The sequence below is a fragment of the Tupaia chinensis genome, unplaced genomic scaffold (genome assembly GCF_000334495.1).
Source record: "Tupaia chinensis unplaced genomic scaffold, TupChi_1.0 Scaffold145907_1, whole genome shotgun sequence".
Classification (NCBI taxonomy): Eukaryota; Metazoa; Chordata; class Mammalia; order Scandentia; family Tupaiidae; genus Tupaia; species Tupaia belangeri.
In genome coordinates this window covers 2,096,180-2,117,828 of record NW_006205765.1, presented here as the reverse complement: position 1 = coordinate 2,117,828, position 21,649 = coordinate 2,096,180, and the positions used below count along the sequence as shown (strand labels likewise).

Genomic DNA, 21,649 nt, shown 5'->3' with positions numbered 1-21,649 from the left:
GGAAAGAGAGCAAAAGAATAAAGAAAGAAGGAAGGAAGGAAGGAAGGAAGAAAGAAAGGGAAGAAAGAGAGAAAGAAAGGAAGGAATGAAGAGAGGAAGAAAGTTAAAATAATTCTTAAAATTCTAAATTCTTTAGTCATACGTAGGTCCTTTGCTTATACAAAAACATAAATATACTTAGTTTTTCCTAGAGGGTGTCTGTGCTTGCCAGAGAGAGACAGGCACACACACACAGAGTGAGAGAGAAACAAAGAGAAAGCAAGAAATCATCCTCCAGAGAGGATGGCCACGCTTGCAATCCCTTCTCCATTCTCCTTGGGATTTTGAGCACACATGCTGCTGGGTTTGGGACTTGGACCACACAGTTGGCCATTTGGATCTAGCCTCCTTAATTTCCATGCCACCTTCTGGCCCTAGAGCTTTATATTTTATGAGCTTTGTCAGTTTCAGCATGGTTTGATCAAGAGTCAAACATGTCTATAGGGGCAGAGCTAGAATCAAACTGGCCACACACACAATTTTTTACTTATTTTCTTTTCTTTTTTCTACTTCTTTTCAAGGAAAGTTTGTTGTTAGCTACTAGGACAACTTAACCAGGTCCTAAATTGAACAGCATGTATCTTAAAAGGAGAACAGCATGTATCGTAAATTTTTATTAGATAGGGAAAACTTGAAAATGTAGTTCTGAGATTGCTTTATTTTATTTGGTCCATTAGAACCGATAATAACAACTATGGAAAAAAGATTATAAAATATGCTTTACCATGTGAGGGTAGAAGACAACTAAGTGTTGTACAAGAGACAGAAGAAACACCGTGCGGGACCAGCAGGTGGCGTAGCAGTTACATCACTAGACTCCCACATGGCTGACCGTGGTTCAAGTCCTGGACCCAGTGGCTTGAAACTCATGCCAGGTGTGTGTAGATGCATGCCCAAGATCCTGGGAGGACAACTGAGGAGAAGGGATTGCAGCGTGGCCATACTGCCTAGGGGGTGATTTCTCACTTTCCCTCTCGCCATGTCTGTCTGTCTGTCTGTCTCTGGTAAGCACACACACCCTAAGGCAAAATCCTCTAAAAAATAAACAATTTTTATTTAAGGCCTACTGCCCTAGGCCTTGACGAGCAGGACAGTATACATAGCACAGAGAGGGCTCTCAGATAGGGAAGCTGAAATTAATCCACATGGAGAAGGGAAGGCTAGGGTGGAGAGATTCTGGGTTCTGAAAGGCAGCTGGCAAGATGGCAATTCCGACTGAGGAGGAGATGAGGAAGCAACATGTGCCAAGAGGTTACTTCGTGAATTGTGGGGTACTGGGTAGGAAGGGGGTGTTTGGCAGATGCCCTGGTCTAGCCCTCTCTGGAGATAGGCATGAGAAACATCGGAGGCTCTGAGATCAGACATATCTGGGTCTGAATCCTGATCCTTTTGTGATCTGAGGAGAGTTTCTTAGCCTATGTAAACCTCCAATTCACCACACTCAAAAGCAGAAGTCAAATGGCTACGGACTATGTAGATGAGTGCCTGGCACGTAGCGGACTCTCGGGAAACCCTGGTTTCATTTGCTGTCCTCCCTTGATCTCCAACATTCACCCAAACTCTTTGTTCCTCCTTGCTCCTTTAGGTGACTCTGGTGTCAGCTGGTGGGGCGGTGGGTGATGGCATCCCTGCTACAAAGCCGTGAGTACCTCTGCAGGGGAACGGCTTGGGGGACAACCCAGGGAAGAAAAGGGAGCTAGACCCCTGTTCAGAGCTCCTGGGCCCTCTACCCTCTCTACTAGCTACCTAGCTCCTACTTCTTCTGGCCCAGGGTTGACCACGGATGAGGACCTGCTGCTAATGCAGGAAGGCATGTTGATTCGCAAGGTGAGGACCAAAAGTTGGAAGAAGCTAAGATACTTCAGGCTTCAGAACGACGGCATGACAGTCTGGCATGCGCGGCAGGCTGGGGGCAGTGCCAAGCCCACGTGTGAGTGACCTGGATAACTGCGGGTAAACGTGCGTGTGGGAGCCCAGCAGCCTGACAGGGGAGGGACCAGGGTCCTCTGATAGCATGCCCTTGTTTGTGCTGTCCCACTTGTGACTATATCTGAGCCCATTAAAGGAGATCATAACTCATCTCATAAGGCCGTTGTGAGGATTCAATTAGTTATTGCATATAAAGAGCTCAGAAGAGTCCTGGCACATAGTAAGACTCCATTAATCAAAGTTACATCTTATTATTAATATAAAACCATGATCTCAGATATCAGCCTGCCTGGGTCAGAGCCCTGGCTCTGCCATTTTCTAGCTGAGTGGCTTTGGACAACTTAATTAAACTAAGCTTCAGTTTCCTCATCTGTAAAGTGGGGATTAAACAGTACCTACCTAACAAGTTACAAGGACTCATAAGTTAATGTATGAAGTCCCTAGCATGAGAGCAAGATGCATTTATAAATGTTAGCCAGTATGATAAATATTTTTAAATGTAAAAAAGTGCATCATAACAGTGAGCACCCTACTGGCCACTTATGATACCTCTGAAAATTTGATCACAGGACACATCTAGGAGAGTCTGCTTTAGAGACATAACCAGAGTTCACAATCCACACTGCCCCTGGCTAAGGTAAGGGGGTGGCTCTGGCTCCCTTCTAGACACCTGAAAAGAAGAAGTCCTCAAACCTGGAAGGAGAGGACTTAATTTAGGGGTACAATATTTTGGTGTAACTATTTCTACCTTTCAAATGTGTTTCCATCTGTCATCCTTGCCTGTCCTTCTGTGATCACCATCGGGACTGGCCATGGAAAGAGACCATCCATTATTTAAGATGAAGACACTGAGGGGTTAAGTAATTTCAGCTGGTGGCCAAAAGCCAGGTTTTGCCACTGCTAGCACAGGCTTTTTGCCATGCTGCTTATGAAAGTATCAGCGACTCATGTGGACTTCGGAACCCCAGGGGTCTGCATCTCCCGTAATAATGCTTTACGAGATTCAGCCTGGGATTCCTGCTCTTTACGGCTTCACGGAGGAAAGGGTGTTGGTACTGGGCCCAAACCCCTATAATTGGTCAGACTCTCTCAGTGCTTCCACCTGCTTCTTCTCTGGCAGTCTCAATATCTGATGTGGAAACAGTGCGTGAAGGCCATGACTCTGAGTTGCTGCGCAGCCTGGCAGAGGAGTTCCCCCTGGAGCAGGGCTTCACCATTGTGTTCCATGGCCGCCGTGCAAACCTGGACCTGGTGGCCAATAGCGTTGAGGAGGCCGAGGTCTGGATGCGAGGGCTTCAGCTTTTGGTGGACCTTGTTGCCAGCATGGACCAACAGGAACGGCTGGACCAGTATCAGCAGGATGGAGTCAGGGTGGGGATTGGGAATCAGTGAAGGAGCCAGATGCTGCAGGTCTAGGGAGGGTAGAAGGGGTGCAGTGCTAGGGAGGTCCGTGGGTTCAGATGGTTCAGACAGGGACAGCTCAGTCTGATGTGAAGCTGAGACTGCTGAGGGAGGAATGGATGCTTAGGGATGGCAGAAAACATAACCAGGCAGAGTTTGGGCCTGAAGCAAGAACCCCCAGGACTGGAGGAAGGGACAGTGAGATGCAGAGTTGCAAATGAGGCGCTGCTCCTGAGAGCTGAACAGAAGGTCCCAGCAGCTTTAACTACTGCAGGGGTGGGCAGCAACCCTGTGGACCATATACTGGTTTACTTTTTCATTTATTCACATCTATTCAGCATAATGTATAAGGCACTATGTCAGACTTTAGGGGTACAAAGGACCTTGAATAACTCCAGTTAGTACAGAATTGTGTAAATAATCTATGTGCCATACAAATGTTACAGTATTTGGATTATTTGAAATAGTCAAAGAAAGGATACCTAATTCTGCTTGTGAGGGTTCTGAGAAAGCTTCAGGAAAGAAGTAGCATGTGAACTAGACCTTGAAAATCAGTAGAATTTGAACATGAAGGAGGAAAAGGGAAAGGCACTCCAGCCTGAAGAAATAGTATGAGGAAAGGTCAGAGGGAGGAAACTGAAGAGCAAGCAAGAGAGTGGGACATTAGAGAGCAGGGAGTTGCTGAGTCTGGCTAAAGTACCGGGAGAACAGAGATGGACTGAGAAGGTGGGTTGGGCCCAGATCCCGGGAGTGAAGGGGATCTTCATTTCTAAATTAAGGAATTTGGATTTTTTTTTTTTTTTATCAGGCAACAGGCAAGTCGCTGTAGGCACCTGAGCCATGCAGTGACAAGATAGATTGGTACACCAGACAGGTTATTCTACTAATAGAAGCTGGGTAGAGAATGGATTGGCCTTGGGGAAAGACTGACAGCAAAGACAGGGGAGAGATGAGTGTGGATGAATATACACGCGCATCTGCACACACAAACATATGCATATAGAGCGTTGGCCTTGACTCAGACCTAGATGGCTAAATGACTGGTTCCAGCGTGGAGACAAAAACCAGGATGGTCGGATGACTTTCCAAGAAGTTCAGAGATTACTGCGCCTAATGAATGTGGAAATGGACCAAGAATATGCCCTTAGTCTTTTTCAGGTGAGTCTGCTGGGGAAGGATTTGCAGGGGCCAACCAGGCCAGAAGTCCTCTGACCTCACTCAGCAACACTCATTTGTTGAATGCCTACTATGTGCCCTAACACCATGCCTGGCTCAGTGGAACTGTAGGGCATGATTCCTGCCCTTCTGTCTTGTTGGAAAGATCAGTCCTAATCTTTTTTTTTTTTTTTTAATCTTTTTTTTTTTGGAGAGGTTTTTTTCGCTATAGGGCGTGTGCGCTCGCCAGACAGACAGAGACATAGAGACAGAAAGCGAGAAATCACCCCCCAGGGGGGATGGTCACGCTGCAATCCCTTCTCCTCCATTCTCCTCTTGGGATCTTGGGCACGCACGCACACGCGCCCGGCGTGAGATTTAAGCCACCGGGTCCGAGACGCGAACCGCGGTCGACTACGTGGGAGTCCAGCGACATAGCCATTACACTAACTGCTGGTTCCCAAGTTCTAATCTTATGAAAGGTAAATAACAATATGTTATTACATTGACCCTCAAGGACCTGTCTGTCCCTGGTCAGAATTTCATAGGTAGGTGCCAAGTACAATGGAAAACCTCAGCTGGAATACGAGTAAATAGGAAGAGGGGTCTTCTTCTTTTCTTAAAAAATAATTATTTTATTTAACTTTATTTATTTATTTTAATTTGACCAGAGATAGGGGAGGAGAGAGAGGGAAAGCAAGCCACCAGGTTCGGGACTTGAACCGTGGTTGGCCATGTGGGAGTCCAGTGCCCTTAACTACTATGCCATCTACTGGCCCCAAGCGGTCTTCTTTTCCTCACAAAGGGAATTTTATTGATTACTTTATTCCCTCACAAAAAGATCAATCATAAATGAGGTGAACATTCACATTGAGATTTTATTGTCTTCATAATAAAACAAAAGATGAAACTTAGAACTGGATCATTTGACCCTTTCTCTTCTTATCTCCTCCCAATTCAAAATGTTTACAACTTTTTTTTTTTTTAGTTTTTTGCTTTCGGCACGTGGGCTCACTGGAGAGAGAGAGATAGAGACAGACAGAGAGAGAGAAAGTGGGAAATTCTCTCTCAAGGGGATGGCCACGTTTCAATCCCTTCTCCTCTCAGGATTTTGGGTGTGCACACACATATTCCTGGCATGTTTTTCAAGCTGCCCAGTCTGGGACTGGAACCACAAGCTGGCCATGTAGGATCCAGTGCCTTAACCACTACGCCACTTGCTGGCCCCCTAGATGCTTACATTTCTCTCTGTCTCTTTTTTCATAATTACTTGCTGTAATTATTTATTTATTATTATTTTAATCTGACCAGAAAGAGATAGAGAGATACAGAGAGAGGTGGGGGGAGTGAGAAAGCAAACCATCAGGTCTAGGACTTGAACCGCAGTTGACTATGTGGGAGGCCAGCACTTTAACCACCACGCCGCCTGCTGGCCCTATCTTGCATCTCTCTCTCTCTTTTTTTTCATCTCTTAATAATCAGCATTCTCTTAGATCTGAATACATTCAAGCCTCAGCATAACCTTCTTTGTAGTTTTAGCCGTTTTCCAAACATTGGGTTTACACTGTCTACCACAGCCATACCATAGACATAACTGTCTACCTGTTTCCTGTCATAACACCACTTTCTCTGAGCATCCAGAGAATCCTTGTGTGTTTTGTACTGTGTCAATTTGTGAGGCCAATTCTTGCCACACTTCTTACGGAAAGTCCAGTAGATTTTAGAGATGTTTGCAGGCATATTATCTACAGAAAAAGAGAGACCGAAGAGAGAGGTCTTCTGAAGGTTGGGGGTCTTCTGAACCCCTTTTGGAAAGCTTTGAAAGATTTAACTCTTTTATTTCTAAAACTTTTATTTATTTATTTATAGCTTGCTATTTGAGTAGTGTGCTTGCTGGAGATGTCGGGTTGGGGGAAGAGGGGAGGAGTGAGAAATCACCCCCCAGATAGGCTGGGCACACTGCAATGCCCTCTCCTCTATTCTCTTGGGATCTGGGGCATGCATGCCACACGTGCCCAGCATGTTTTTAAAGCCTTTGGGTCCAGGACTCCAACTGACCATGTAGGATCCAGCCGCGTTAAACACCACACCACCAGCTGACCCAAATGTAACTCTTTCTACTTGGAAATTTTCTCTTCCTAAACCCTTTCCTGCAGGCAGCAGACACGTCCCAGTCTGAAACTCTGGAGGGAGATGAATTTGTACACTTCTATAAGGCATTGACTGAGCGTGCTGAGGTACAGGAACTGTTTGAAAGCTTTTCAGCCGATGGGCAGAAGTTGACCCTGCTGGAATTCGTGGATTTTCTTCAAGAGAAACAGAAAGAAACAGACCATGTCTCAGACCTTGCTCTAGAATTCATCAACCGCTATGAGCCTTCAGAGAGTGGTAAGAGGAGCCAAGGGAGCTGGCAGGTAGCATGGTGGTTAAGGGTGCTGGGCTCCCACATGGCCGACTGCAGTTCGAGTCCTAGACCTGGCTGCTTGCTTTTTCACTTTCTCTCTCTTTACTCTGTCCCTCTCTGGTTAAATTAAAATAAATAAATAAATAAAGTTAAATAAAATGATTTGTTAAAAAAAAAAAAAAAGAGGAGCCATAGGGGATGGGGATTATAAAGGTCCAGAAACAAACAGCCTTCTGCTTAACTTAGCGAAGGCTTAGTTCACCCTTATTGTGGCCCCCGCCCAATCATCTCATTTAACTAGCTATCTTGAGGAAAGCAGCAGTTCCCTGCCCAGATAAGACAGGAGTCTTCTCAGTAATGCTCTCTTTCTCAGGAAGGTGAAGGTTCCACAGGTCCTCTTTCTTCCACTAGTTATGCTTCATACCCTTTACCTTGAGGAACATTCTGTTATCAACTTTGTCCTTAGTAGAAATAAAACCTTTGGTCCTTATAGCCAAAGTGGATATTAAGGCAACTGGATTCTTGGGGCTTGTGGGTGGTGTGTTGGTTAAGGGCACTGCACTCCCACATGGCTGACTGTGGTTCAAGTCCCAGACCTGGTGGCTTGCTTTCTCACTTTCCCTCTCTGTCTCTCTCTGGTCAAAATTGAAGAAATAATAATAGTCAATAAAGCTAAATAAATACTTCTTTAGGACCAGCAGATGTAATGGTTATTCCACTGGACTCCCATGTAGTTGACTATGGTTTGAGTCCCTAACCCAGTGACTTTAAACTCAGGCCGGTGTGTGTGTGTGTGCATGTCCAAAATCCTGAGAGGAGAATGGAGAAGAGATTGCTGCATGGCCATCCCCCCGGGTGGTGATTTCTCACCTTCTGTCTCTCTGTCTGTCCAATGAGCGCAGGCACCCTATTGCAAAAATCTCTCTCTAAAAGAAAAAGGACAACTGGATTCTACATAGCCAATGCCAAACTATAAGTACCAGACCCAGTGGCTTGAAAATCACTCTAGGAATGTGTGCATGTGTGTCTAAAATCCTGAGAGGAGAATGGAGGAGAAGGGATTACAGTGTAGCCATCCCCTCTGGGGGTGATTTCTTCTTCTTCTTTTTTTTTTTTTTTTTTGGAGGGGTTTTGCTATAGGGCGCATATGCTTGCCAGAGAGGCAGAGTGTGATGAATTTATATTAATAATAAATTATTTACTAGGTGCTTCCTCACTTCATTTAATCCTCACTGCAAGCTTAAAAACCAGTAGCAATAATCTTTTTTTAAAGTTTTATTTATTATTATTTTTTTAAAGATTTGCTGTAGGACATATGACCAGAGAGAGACAGAGAAAAAGAGAAGAGGAAAGAGAAAGTGAGAAAGCAAGCTGTGAGGTCTGGGATTCAAACTGTTGGCCATCTGGGAGTCCAGCACTTTAACCACCATGCCTCCTGCTGGCCCCAGCAGCAATAATTTTTATTTGCTATGTATCTCATATGTGTTAATAGCTCTACATGCCTTTTTTCTTCTAATCCTTCCAACAACCTGCTGAAATGGATTGTATTATTAAGGCAGTTATACAAAAGAGAAAACCGAAGGGCCCGGGGGGTGGCATGGTGGTTAAGGGCGCTAGACTCTCACATGGCCAACCATGGTTTGAGTCCCGGACCCGGTGGTTGCTTTCTTACTTTCTCTCTCTCTCTCTCTCTCTCTCTCTCGCTCTGTCCCTCTCTGGTCAAATGAAAATAAATAAACAAAAGTTAAATTATTCCTTAAAAAAAGAGGAAAACTGAGTTTTAGAAAGTTTAATGATTTGCTCAAAGCAACAACTAATGAAAGAAGAACTAGGACTCAAACCTTTGTCATCTTGCTCTTAACTGGTGTGTCTTTTGAGAATGAGGATGAGATGGGATAACTTAGGGCAGGACTTGGTCTCAATTCCAGCCCTCTGTCATTTATTCATGACTTCAGGGAATGCTTATTGAGTACCTTTCATGCGTCAGGATCTATGCTAGGCACCAGCCATACAGTAGTACCTAGATCAGACAAGGACCAGAAACTGTCGGAACTGGTGATTCCAGATTTGTGGTGGTGGTAAGAATGATTTCAGAAAATGAAATTGAGGAGGTGGGATGAAAGACAGGTTGTAAGGGTGCTGGGATATTCCCACTCAAAGCTTCTCACTCTAGTATCCCCCTTATCGCACTCCAGGCAAACTGCGGCATGTGCTGAGCATGGATGGCTTCCTTAGCTACCTCTGCTCGAAAGATGGAGACATCTTCAACCCAGCCTGCCTTCCCATCTACCAGGATATGACTCAGCCCCTGAACCATTACTTCATCAACTCCTCTCATAACACCTACCTAGTGAAGGACCAACTTTATGGCCAGAGCAGCGTTGAGGGATATATACGGTACAGTGGTGGTAGAGAAGCTCGTGAGAGGGACCATCTGTGGGAAACTTATGGGGGTTGTCAGTGGGTAACAGGGATTGAGAAGGTGGTGTGAGGGGTTAGGAGCCAAGAGCCCCTGGATACCTGAGACACTTGGAGGAGATAGTGAAGATTAGTGGGAGAATGGTAATGAAACTCTATGGGTAAATGGGACTTCTCTCTTTTTTACAAACTATAAAACACTCCTGGAACTCAGGGGCCCTGACAGGTATGGAAGGCAATAGCACATAGGAGTTAAAAACATTAAGTTCAGATCATCTGAGGTCAAATTCTAGCTCCCTCACTGGGGCTAAGTATTTACCTATGTTTCAGTTTCCCCGTGTATGAAATAGGGATGATCACAATGCCTATTCTGTCTGGGTTGTTACGAAGATTAAATGAGATAATCTATATGTCAACAGCTAATAATTGTAGCCACTTTTATTGTGATTAATCATGGATTAGATTGAATAGTCAAGATATCTTTGTAGTGTTAGCAGCTTAAATAGTAACTGATAAAAAGATGAGTGGGACATATAATTTCCACCTTAAGAAGCACAGTTGAAAAAATAAGGCATAAATTTACTGAGAGTTTGAGTAACCCAGGTGTTGTGTAGAGATATATAGTCACAGTACCAGAAGTCTCATGAGGCAATGTGTGACGGGTTGGGTGGGGGAGAGGTGGAGAGCTGTGTGAGCTTCTCTGGACAGATGCCTCTGGTAAAGACGCAGCCTAAAGGGGTCAGGATGGATACGTGCCGGTGAGCACTGTTCTCTCCAGAGGAGAGAAAGGATAGGATTCCTATGTGGAAGATCAGACCTTAACCTCTCCTGTTTGCCGTGGGCTTGGCATTCTTGCAGGGCCCTGAAGCGGGGGTGCCGCTGCGTGGAAGTGGATATATGGGATGGACCTAATGGGGAACCCATCGTTTACCATGGACACACCCTGACTTCTCGCATCCTGTTCAAAGATGTTGTGGCCACAGTAGCACAGTATGCTTTCCAGGTAGTACCCCCAGGATGGGACACTTGGTGAGGCAAAAGTGACTGGCTTTGAGTCTGAAAAGGGTGGAGGCACACAGGAGAGCTCAAATGGCATGATATATGTAAGAGAGGTTTTGTTTTTTGTTTTTAAGAATTATTTATTTAATTTTATTTATTCATTTATTATCACTTTTTAAATTTGATCAGAGTGAGACATAGAGGGGGAGAGAGAGAGAGGGGGAGTGCAAAAGCAAGCCATCAGGTCCAGGATTTGAACTGTGGTTGGTTATGTGGGAGTGTCCAGTGCCTTAACCACCATGCCACCTGCTGGTCCCCAAGAAGTTTTTTTTTTTTTTAAATTAAAGTTTATTTACCTATCTCTTCCATCTGAGAGAGAGAGAAAAAAAAAATACAGGCACTTCCAACAGGGTCTTCATGCTGTGATCCACCCCCAGCCACAGCTAGCCCTGATCACAGGCACGGTCACAAGCCTGGAGTACAAGGGAGGCTGTGGAATGCAAACTGGGACCTTCCCATGTAGGTACAGTAGCATTACCATTCTGCCACAATCTAGCCCCAATAAAAGAGATTTAACTATAAAATATCAGGCAACTATTAACAGATTGTTATGAATAAATATTGAGTGTGTTACTAATAGCAATGAGTATTAGTAGTCAGAAATTATTACTAGTGATTAGTAACTATTAGGTTGTCAGAAAAGTCATGACGTTTTTTTCCATGCAAAAATACATCATACCTTTTCTGATGTTGTCATCAGAAAAGTTATAACAAGGTCTCATCCATCTGGGATGGAGTGAATAAGGAAATAGAGATAGTGGTGAGTGGGGTGGGGGACAACAAGAATCTGGAGGGGAAAGCTTGAGAACATGATGTGAACTCATAAGCAGAGGAATAACCTGGGCGTCCCACTCTGAGCCTGAAAACTCAAAGGTTCCAAAGGGACCTGGGTCAGGAACGAGACTTGGTATGCTGACAGCGACCTTTCGATGTGAATCGTGTCCAGCAAATTCTCATTGAGCCCTGTAATGGGGCTGAAGGAGGTTATCAATCAGAGTACCCATCTGAAGGAATACATAGAAGGGCCTACGAAGCAGGTTTCTGGAGAAGGAGGGTACAAGGTTTTAGAACTCTGGATCCAGCATCCTGTCCCTTTACCACCAGACATCAGACTACCCAGTCATCTTGTCTCTGGAGAACCACTGCAGTTGGGAGCAGCAGCAGACCATGGCATACCATTTGACTGAGATCCTGGGGGAGCAGCTGCTGAGCGCCACCTTGGATGGGCAGCCGCCCATTCAGCTGCCCTCACCTGAGGTAGGGACCCTAGCCCCCCAGCCCAGACTCTACTGTGGCATACCCATTCTCCCACCTTGGCTCCATCCTGCATGCCTCTCTTGTTCTCTTTCTTCATTTTCAGATGGGCCATCTTGCTCCTTTTTTTTTTTTTCCCCTTTGTAATTTGCTAGAGGCCACATGCACTCGCCAGAGAGAGAAAAAGAGAGAGAGAGAGATGGAAAGTGAGAACATAACCCCCCATGGGGGATGATCACACCCTCTTTCATTTCACCCTCCCTTCAGGATTTTGGCCATGTGTACCACACACGCTTGTCATGTTTTTCAAGCTTCTGGGTCTGGCGCTTGAATTGTACAGTGGACCATGTGGGATCTAGGCACCCTAACCACCATGCCACTGGCTGGTGCTAGTCTCCAAGGATATCTCTCTCTCTTTCTCTCCTGCAAGTGGATGCAAATTTAAATATATATATTTTTTGGAGACTACTTTAACTTTAAAAAAAAATCATTCAATCTTATTTATTTAAATTTGACCAGAGAGACAGAGAGGGAAAGTGAGAAAGCAAGCTGCCAGGTCCAGGACTCAAACCATGGTCAGCCATGTGGGAGTCCAGCACTTTAACCACTATGTCACCTGCTGGCCCCTGGAGACTACATTAATTTGTAAAAATCTAATTGAACACAGAATTCTATTAATAGTTCCCTAAGTTGTTGTTGTTATATTTTTTGAAAGATTTTTGGTATAGGGCACATGTGCTCATTGGAGAGACTGAGAAAGAGAGACAGAAAGTGAGAAATCATCCCTGAAGGGGGATGGCCAAGGCTTAGTCCCTTCTCCTCCATTCTCCTCTCGGGATTTTGGACATGTACACACATGTGCCCTGCTTGAGTTTCAAGCCACCAGGTTTGGAACTTGAATCATGGTTGATCATGTGGGAATCCAGTGACTTAACACTATGCCACCTGCTTGCCCCTTATTATTATTATTATTATTATTATTATTATTATTAATTTTAGCACCTGTCGGAGAGAAATGGGTTTGGGGGGCAATGGTGAAAAGCACCCTCTGAGGAGATGGCCACACTACAATTTCTTCTCCTCCATTCTCTTGTCAGAAATTTTTTTCTTTCTTTTTTTCTTTTTTTGAGAGGCTTTTGCTATATGGCGCATGTGCTCACCAGAAAGACAGAGAGAGATAGAAAGTGAGAAATCACCCCCCAGGGGAGATAGCCACACTGCAATCCCTTCTCCTCCACTCTCCTCTCAGAATCTTGGGCACGCACGCACACGCACTTGGCGTGAGTTTAAGCCACTGGGCCTGGGACTCGAACCATGATCTACTCTACTACATGGGAGTCCAGTGACATAGCAATTATGCTAACTGCTGGTCCTTCTTGTCAGAATTTTGAGCATAAACACACATGCATGGTTTTGGCATGATTTTGAAGCCACCAGGTCCAGGACTTGAACTGTGCAGTCAGCCATATGGGATCCCACTGCCTTAACCTCCATGCCACCTGCTGGCCCTAGTTCTCTAAGGTTTAAATAAACTATTTATATTTATTTTTTCAATGAAAATACCTTAATTCTTTTCTTCATAGTTCATAATTGTTGTAGACTATACAAATAACATAAACAGAAATCTCCCCATCATAATCCCATAGTAAGAGCCATCAAAAGATTTTTAAAATGCATATGTATATATATTCACATTTTTAAAAAAGAGTTATTTTATTTAACTTTATTTATTATTACTATTTCCCAGTTTGATCAGTCAGAGAGAGTGAGAACGCAAGTCACCAGGTCCAGGACTTGAACCGAGGTTGACCATGTGGGAGTGTCCAGTGCCTCAACCACCATGCCACCTGCTGGTCCCATATATATTCACATTTTTTAAAAACCATGAATGGGATCACCCTTTATATCTCTTTTATGTCTCACATATAATGCATATCATAGGTGTCTTTTTTTTTTTTTTTTAATTTTGCTATAGGGCATGTGTACTTGCAGAGAGAGACAGAGAGGCAAAGTGAGAAAGCACCACTCATGGGCCGGATGGCCACACTGCAATCCCTTCTCTTCCACTATTCCATTGGGATTTTGGACATGTACACATGTTTCAAGCCATGAGGTCTAGGACTCGAACTGCACAATTGGCCATGTGGGATCTAGCTGCCTTAAGTACCACACCATCAGCTGGCTCATGGATATCTTTTTATGTATAATTTTTTTCCTGATAACTCTATAGTATTTCTTTTTTAAAATTTATTTAACTTTATTTTATTCATTTATTTTAATTTGACCTGAGAGGGGCAGAGAGATAGAGTGAGAAATCAAGCCTCCAGGTCCAGGACTCGAACCGTGGTCAACCAAGCACCTTTAACCACCATACCACCCACCAGCCCCTAACTCTATGGTATTTCACTTTGTGTTATGGGCCATAATTTATTCAAACAATTATCTATCTGGTAGATAATTAGATTTTTAAAATAGTTTTTCACTTATATATAGCTTTGTCCATTTACTTTTTCTTTAAAAGAGTCTCCTAGAAATAAAATTGCTGGGTTGGAGTTTACATTTTGATAATTTTGGTTGTCATTACCAAGTGGCCTCATTTATCTTTTTCCACGTACATAGAGACTTAACAATCTGTTTAACAATAAGGCCCTCTACTAACTTCTTCCTGTAAGAACTAGTGACCACTGGGACCAGCAGTTAGCATAATGGCTATGTTGCTGGACTCCCATGTAGTCGACAGTGGTTGGCGTCCCAGACCCAGTGGCTTAAACTCATTCCAGGCGTGTGTGCATGCGTGCCCAAGATCCCGAGAGAAGAATGGAGGAGAAGGGCTTGAGGTATGCCCCCCCCTCCCCGGGGAGGGGGTGATTTCTCACTTTCTCTATCTGTCTTTCTGATGAGTGCACGTGCTCTGTAGCAAAAACTTCTCCCCAAAATAGAACTAGTGACTACTCACTTCCTCCACATTTGAGGCAGCCCTTCAAGAGCAATGGGACCTATGCCATTCCCCAGGAGGGCCCCTGAGCCAGCAGGTAGACATCCCTGGGAGCATCATTTTTGTCCTCTAGGATCTTCGTTGGAAGATTCTGGTGAAAGGGAAGAAGTTAAGCACACTTGAAGAGGATCTTGAGGGTGAGGAAGAGGAGGAGAAGACAGAGACTGAGCTGGAAGGAAAGGAGGCAGAGTTGGGGATGGCGATGCACCCTGAGATGGAAACTGAGCTTGAGACCCAGAAGCTGAGCCCTCTGAGGAAGGATATAAAGGAGAAGGTAAGCCAGAAGTGGTCTTTCTGCTGTGGCATTTGGTCAACCTGCACTACAAGTTGAAGGCCCATTTGTGAAGAGACTAGAACCAGGCAGGAGGTAAAGAAAATGACCCCTCCTATCAATGAAAGAGGCATAAAAATGCATACACAGCATCACTATGTATTATATAGTGATACATATGCATATATTGCAATGAGTTTCCAACTTCTTTGGACCATGAAATCTTTTCCTCTTCTTTTTTTTCTTTGGAGAGGTTTTTGTTATTAGGGCACGTGTGCTCGCCAGAAAGGCAGAGACAGAGAGACAGAAAGCGAGAAATCACCTTCCAGGGGGATGGCCATGTTGCCGTAAGCCCTTCTCTATTTTCCTCTCGGGATCTTGGGCACACACGCACATGTGCCTGGTGTGAGTTTAAGCCACTGGGTCCGGGACTCAAACCATGGTTGACTACATGGGAGTCCAGAGACATAGCCATTACGCCAACTGCTGGTCCCAAATCTTTTCCTTTTTCCCTTTATTTTGTTTATTCATTTACTTCTTCCATGAGACACAGAGAAAGACAGGTGCCCCAATGTCTTCATGCCACAATCTACCCTCTGTCTCAGCCAGCCCAGATTGTGGGCATGCAAGCGCGCCTGGAATATCAGAATGCCTCTGGGCAAGAATTCGGGATCTTCCTATGTGGTTCCAGTTTGGCAGAGCAGTGTGTCACTGCTGAGCCACTGACTCATTTTCTTAATGAAATATTAAATGCTATCTTAGTGGATAGTATTTGGCTATCTCCTGGGTTCTCCAGGTGACTCCTGAGATATCTTTGTACTTCTCGGTCTCTTAAAGGCCAGTGTGAAAGATTCTAATGGATGTGTGTGTATCTGTGTGTGTGGCATTATCACACTTGGTAAGTATGGTTGCTGAGATGATGACTATGACCTCAACTAGAGTGGACTCTTAGAGAAAGCTTCTTGGAAACAGTGAGTTTGAGGGAGGGCCAGAAATGGCCAAACAGGAGTAGGAAGGGGAGAGTTTTGAGGTGGGAAAAATGAAGGCTCTGAGGCTTTGCCAGAGACCTCCCTAAAGGAAAGGGAGGCCAAGGTTGCAGTGGCTCTGGAGGGACCACCAAAATATTGAAGTCTGCATTTCTCTCTCTTGTGCATTTGCTTGGCTCACTCAGCAGACTGGCCTCCAGCTTACCTAATTGTTCTCTCTGGGGCAGGTGTCTGACCTGCTACCATGTCCAGGGATGGAAATAGGAATTCAAGTGCTAATCCCAAAGATATTATTCTGGGATCCTCATGTACCTTCCAGGTGTGACTACATGACCTTGATGTATCTGTCTGGATTTATGTACATTTTGACCAAAAATTATTGTTCATTTGCTTTAAAAGAAGTACAGAGATGACTCTTCTCTGTTTAAAAATTATAATAAATTGGGCTAGCAGGTGGCATGGAGATTAAAACATTGGATTCTGCATGGTTGGCTGCGTGGTTTGAGTCCTGGACTCGGTGTCTTGAAAATCACGCCGGGCGCATGTATATGTGTGCCCAAAATCCTGAGAGGAGACTGGAGGAGAAGGAATTGTGGAGTGGCCATCCTCCCTGTGAGTGTGTGGGAGGATTTCTAACTCCTTCTCTCTGTCTCTCTCTGGGAAACACATGCACCCTACATCAAATATAAAAAGATAAATACTAATAAAAATAATAAATGTAAAACCTGTTGCCCAGGATGTATCATAGAGCAGCCCCTCCAAGTCCAGAGCCTGAAACTGATCCCAACAGTAGATATAGACTGCCTTTCCCATCCCCAGGTTGTGACGTGCTCACGGTGTTTGCCTGTCTGTTGTCAGATTATGACCCAGCATTCTATTTCTGATTCTGGGTTCCTTCTCTCACCCAAGCAGGTGAGGCAGGAGGGAGAATGCAGTGGGAGGCAGGGGGCAGAGGCTTAGGCTGGATGGCCATTAACTTCCTTTTCAGACTGCTGAGGTTCAATTCCATCTTCCTCTCCACTTTCTTCTTCTCCAGAAATTCACGTCCGTCTTGTGTCCAGCCCTCTCTGCTCTGGTTGTCTACTTGAAGTCTGTCACATTCCACAACTTCACTCATTCAAAGGAGCATTACCACTTCTATGAGATGTCATCTTTCTCTGAAACCAAGGCCAAGAGCCTTGTCAAGGAGGCTGGTCAGGACCAAAGTGGAGGGAGACAGGGAGGGAAGTAGGATGGGTCAGTTCAGGGCCAATGACAGGAAGGTAAGTCCCAAAAAAGAGGACAAGGGAGCTAAGGAGAGGTGAAGGAGCTGAGAAATTTCTGAGAGTAGACAAGAGGTGAGAAATCATGAATACTAGGCTCAAGACTCTAATAAGGGGAAGAAATCTGAGGAAGATGGTCTGAACAGAGTAGAAAAACACATTAAGCTTTTTGGAGCCAGCCTTAGGAGATGTTGGGGAGAAGAATGGGTGGGCAGGGTCCTGGCAACCATGAGAGTGGTTCACTTCCTCCCTGTACCCTCTTACAGGCAACGAGTTTGTGCAACACAATGCTTGGCAGTTAAGCCGAGTGTATCCCAGTGGCCTGAGGACAGACTCCTCCAACTTCAACCCCCAGGAACTCTGGAATGCAGGCTGCCAGCTGGGTAAGGAGGCAGCAGGGACAAGATGGAGGGAGTGAAGGCCTGGCCAGCAGGTGAGAAGTAAAATCAATTCCTTAGTGTCGGTGGGACCAGGGAATACTTTAGCAGTGCTAGACTGAGAAGATGCCATCTATGGAGTGTTCCTAGCAGGCACTCACACCCAATACCTGTCTTCCTAACTCCCTGAAAGCTGGGAGGCCCCTAAAGTGACTGTCTCTTTTTCTCCTGGGGTCCTTAGTGGCTATGAATGTGCAGACTGCAGGGCCTGAAATGGACATCTGTGATGGGCTTTTCCGCCAAAATGGTGGCTGTGGCTATGTGCTGAAGCCAGACTTCCTGCGTGACACCCAGAGTTCCTTCCACCCCGAGAGGCCCATAAACACCTTTAAGCCCCGTCTCCTCTTAATCCAGGTATGATGGAAAGAGAAACTGTTGGGAGGAAACTGAGGGAAGATGTAGTTAGGCTTGATGAGAGTGTAAATTGGTTGAAAGCTCCTCATGAGAGGCAGGATATCCTGACTGCTAACATCATGGACTTGGGAACCAGTTGTCTAGCTTCAAACCCACTTCCTAGTTGTCTAGTGCTGGGCAGGATCCTTAACCCGTTTGTATCTCAGTCTGCTCACCTGCAAACAGGGATATTCTACTGCCTACCTCACAGGGTTGTGAGGATTACAACAGTTAATGTAAAGTGCTTACGACAGCTGCTGGTACACAGTTGAGCCACTGGCCATTGCCAATGCCATTTGCTGATACACAGGCTGGTGCCATTAGCAAGCATCTGGCAAGTTTCAAGCCACGAGGTGTGAGATTCGAACTTCAATCAGCCATGTGGGAGTCCAGCAATATAACCATTATACCATCTGCTGGTCCCCACGCCTCCTTTCAATCCTTGTTAAATTTCTACTTGGATGCATTTTTTTAAACATCTTTTTCTTTTAAATTGTCAGAGGGTGTATGTGCTTGATAAAAACTGAGGTAGAAAGCAACCTTCAATGGGGCAGGGACATGCCATAATCTCATCTCCATTTGTCCAGCCTGTTGGGATTTTTGGGCATGCACACACAGACTCAAGGCACTGGGCTGATTCTGAGATCTGGTTCCCTTAACCACTAGGCTATGGAGCCAGCCCTGGATGCATTTTATTTTATTTTTAAAAAAATAATTATTTTATTTAACTTTATTTATTTATTTATTTAATTTAAATTTGACCAGAGAAAGACAGAGCAAGAGAGAGAGGGAGAGTGAGAAAGCAAGCCACCAGGTCCAGGGCTTGAACCATGGTCAGCCATGTGGGAGTTCAGCATCCTTAACCATCACACTACCTTTTGGTCCCTAGTTTAAAGAATTATTTTATTTGACTTTATCTATCTATTCATTTATATTTTCTCAGAGGGGAACAGAGTGAAAGAGAGAGAGAAAGTGAGAAAGCAAGGCGCCAGGTCCAGGACTCAAATCACGGTTGGCCATGTGGGAGTCCAGCACCCTTAACCACCATGTCACCTGCTGGCTCCCTGGATGCATTTTAAATTGCAGACAGAATACTAGAAAATACATTACTCATGGAGGATTAGTTTTGCATACCTAAAAGCTATAGTACAAAGTGTCTTCTCTTCTGGGGTGTGAGAGCTGAAGTGTGGGTTAGGCTGAACAGGAACTCCTGAGATTCCAGAGCCCTGGTTGCAGGTGATCAGTGGTCAGCAACTCCCCAAAGTGAAGAAGACCAAAGAGGGGTCCATTGTGGATCCACTGGTCAAAGTGCAGATCTTCGGCACTCGTCCAGACACAGCCCAGCAGGAGACCAACTACGTGGATAACAATGGTGAGTGACTGACCAGTGCTGGGAAAGGAGGTGGTGGGAGCACGACCCCATTCTCCCTTGGCCTCCACCCAATATAGTTCATGCCATGGGCTATCCTCAAGCCTCCCTCCTCCCACAGGGGAAGCAGTGTGGAATGGATACAAAGAATCCTAGTCACTCACTTACAAACTCCAGTGACCCGGGAAAGTTACTCACTCTAAGCCTGTTTCCTCACCTGTAAAATGTCGTTTAAGCTAAATGAGAATACAGGGAAAGCAACTCAGTATGGGCCTAAAAAGAGTAACACCTGTTCCTTCATTCTGCTGTACCCTGCACCTCAGGTTTTAATCCACACTGGGGGGAGACATTACGCTTCCGAGTCCTGGTGCCTGAACTTGCCATGCTGCGTTTTGTGGTAAAGGATTATGACTGGAAATCCCGAGACGATTTTATTGGTCAGTACACACTGCCTTTGACCTGCATGCAACAAGGTGAGCCAGCCCTTTGACCCCGGCCAACAGCCCAGCTCTGGCTGCCTTTCTAATGCTGTCTCCCTGCCCTTTTCCAGGTTACCGCCACATACATCTGCTCTCCAAGGATGGCACCAGTCTCCACCCAGCTTCCATTTTTGTGTACACTTGCCTCCAGGAAGAGGAGGAGGTTGAATCCTGAGGTGGGTACTTTATGGGAAGGCTGGGTGCGTTGCATTGGCTTTTGATAGTAAGAAAAACCTGGAAGGATGCTCTAGAAAGCAAACACAAGTGATGAAAACTAGGGTCTGGATTTTGCATTCCTAGGCATAAAATTATCTCCTCCTCCCTAATAAGCAAATCTAGAACCTGATTTTTTCACCTTTCTCTTCCCTTGTTTCCACAAGACTTTGGTGTCTTTCCTGTCCTTTCCCTTTGTGCACTCCCTACAAGTTTCCTCCTTCCTCTTGCTATAGGGTCAATCCCATGCTTGGATCTACAGCTAATCTCTCACCAACTCTGGTGCAAAAGGCAGACTGCAACTAGAAATCCAGAGGGCTTGGAGCAGAGAAACCTAAAGAAGCATTATCCTTTCTACCCCTTAACTTCCTCAAAGCCTGAAGCCAAGGAAGGATGAATCAAGGCTCCAGACTCCCCAGGCAATAGACTGGGAAGGAGACCTGCCTCCAGGACTGTAGTATCAACTTCAAGAGAACTCTGTGCAGCCCTGAGTCTCCACTGGACTGCCTCTCCATACCCCACCCCAGTATAAACTGAACTTTCACCAATTGGCTCAAGTATGGTTTTGTCACTGTTGGGCAAGAAGGGAAAGTTGGAGGAAACTTCAGTAGTCAGGTGGGACGGGGAGTTGGTAAGAAGAGTTACATGATCTCAGACCTCCTGAAGTTTGCTTGAACAGTTGTGGTTTACATCTGTATTTATGTATTTACTTCGGGTTTTTGCCATAAGGTGTGTGTCCTCACCAGAGATAGAAAGTGAGAAATCACCCCCAAGCGGGGGATGGCCATGCTGCAGTCCCTTCCCCTCCATTCTCAGGATTTGCGGCATATATGCACACACGTGCCCACGATTTTCAAACCACCAGTCTGAGACTCAAACTGGTCAGTCATGTGGGAGTCTGGTGCTTGCTGGCCCCTGGGTGTGTGTGTGCTTGGTTTTTATTTTGTTTGTTTGTTTTAATTTGCCAGAGGGCACATATGCTCCCCAGAGACAGACAAGACAGTGAGAACCCCCCAGGCTTGGTCATCCCACAATCCCTCCTCCCTTTTTACATCTCTTTTGGATGTTGGGCACCCACACACATGCACATGCATGTTTCAAGCCCCAGGTCCAAGACTTTAGCCACAGTTAGCCATGCGGGACCCCGCTCTCTTAATCACCAGGCCAGACTAGTCCCCAGGAAAGTTAATCAATAGTACCCTCTTTGGGACCAGCAGTTAACGTAATGGCTATGTTGCTGGACTCCCATGTAGTTGAGCACGGTTCAAGTCCTGGACCCGGTGGCTTAAACTCATGCCAGGTATGTGTGCGTACATGCCCAAGATCCCGAGAGGAGAATGGAGGAGAGGGGATTGCAGTGTGGCCATCCCCCCTGGGGGGTGATTTCTCGCTTTTTGTCTCTCTGTCTCTGTCTTTCTGGTGAGCGCACGTGCCCTATAGCAAAAACCTTCCCCCCCCCCACCCAGAAATAGTATCCTCTTTAAGAGTCCCAGTGTGTCCCAGTTTAGATGTCCAATTAGAGTGAAGTAGTGTACAGAGAGGCATTAATAGAATTCTGAATTGAAGATTCACTTCCACAATCATT

General features: G+C 45.3%; 1 protein-coding gene across 6 annotated transcripts in view; it reads left to right on the top strand.

The window, feature by feature from the left end:
- Positions 1-20,820, top strand: part of PLCD4 (phospholipase C delta 4) — a 26,656-nt gene extending 5,836 nt beyond the window's left edge. For 3 of the 6 annotated variants that reach the window (XM_006168662.3, XM_006168661.3, XM_006168663.3), the window contains 17 exons: positions 1,625-1,680; positions 1,811-1,969; positions 3,089-3,317; positions 4,398-4,527; positions 6,681-6,912; positions 9,124-9,325; positions 10,205-10,349; positions 11,510-11,662; positions 14,728-14,928; positions 16,731-16,823; positions 16,948-17,104; positions 17,440-17,556; positions 17,792-17,964; positions 19,240-19,375; positions 19,696-19,845; positions 19,923-20,027; positions 20,301-20,820. In XM_006168662.3, the coding sequence (XP_006168724.1) occupies positions 1,659-1,680; positions 1,811-1,969; positions 3,089-3,317; positions 4,398-4,527; positions 6,681-6,912; positions 9,124-9,325; positions 10,205-10,349; positions 11,510-11,662; positions 14,728-14,928; positions 16,731-16,823; positions 16,948-17,104; positions 17,440-17,556; positions 17,792-17,964; positions 19,240-19,375; positions 19,696-19,845; positions 19,923-20,026 (2,403 nt within the window). In that variant the 5' untranslated portion in view covers positions 1,625-1,658 and the 3' untranslated portion in view covers position 20,027; positions 20,301-20,820. Of the gene's footprint in view, positions 1-1,624; positions 1,681-1,810; positions 1,970-3,088; positions 3,318-4,397; positions 4,528-6,680; positions 6,913-9,123; positions 9,326-10,204; positions 10,350-11,509; positions 11,663-14,727; positions 14,929-16,730; positions 16,824-16,947; positions 17,105-17,439; positions 17,557-17,791; positions 17,965-19,180; positions 19,376-19,695; positions 19,846-19,922; positions 20,028-20,300 lie in introns of those variants that run through there. The other 3 variants (XM_006168664.3, XM_006168665.3, XM_006168666.3) reach the window with 3 other exon arrangements.
- Positions 20,821-21,649: the final 829 nt, after the last annotated feature.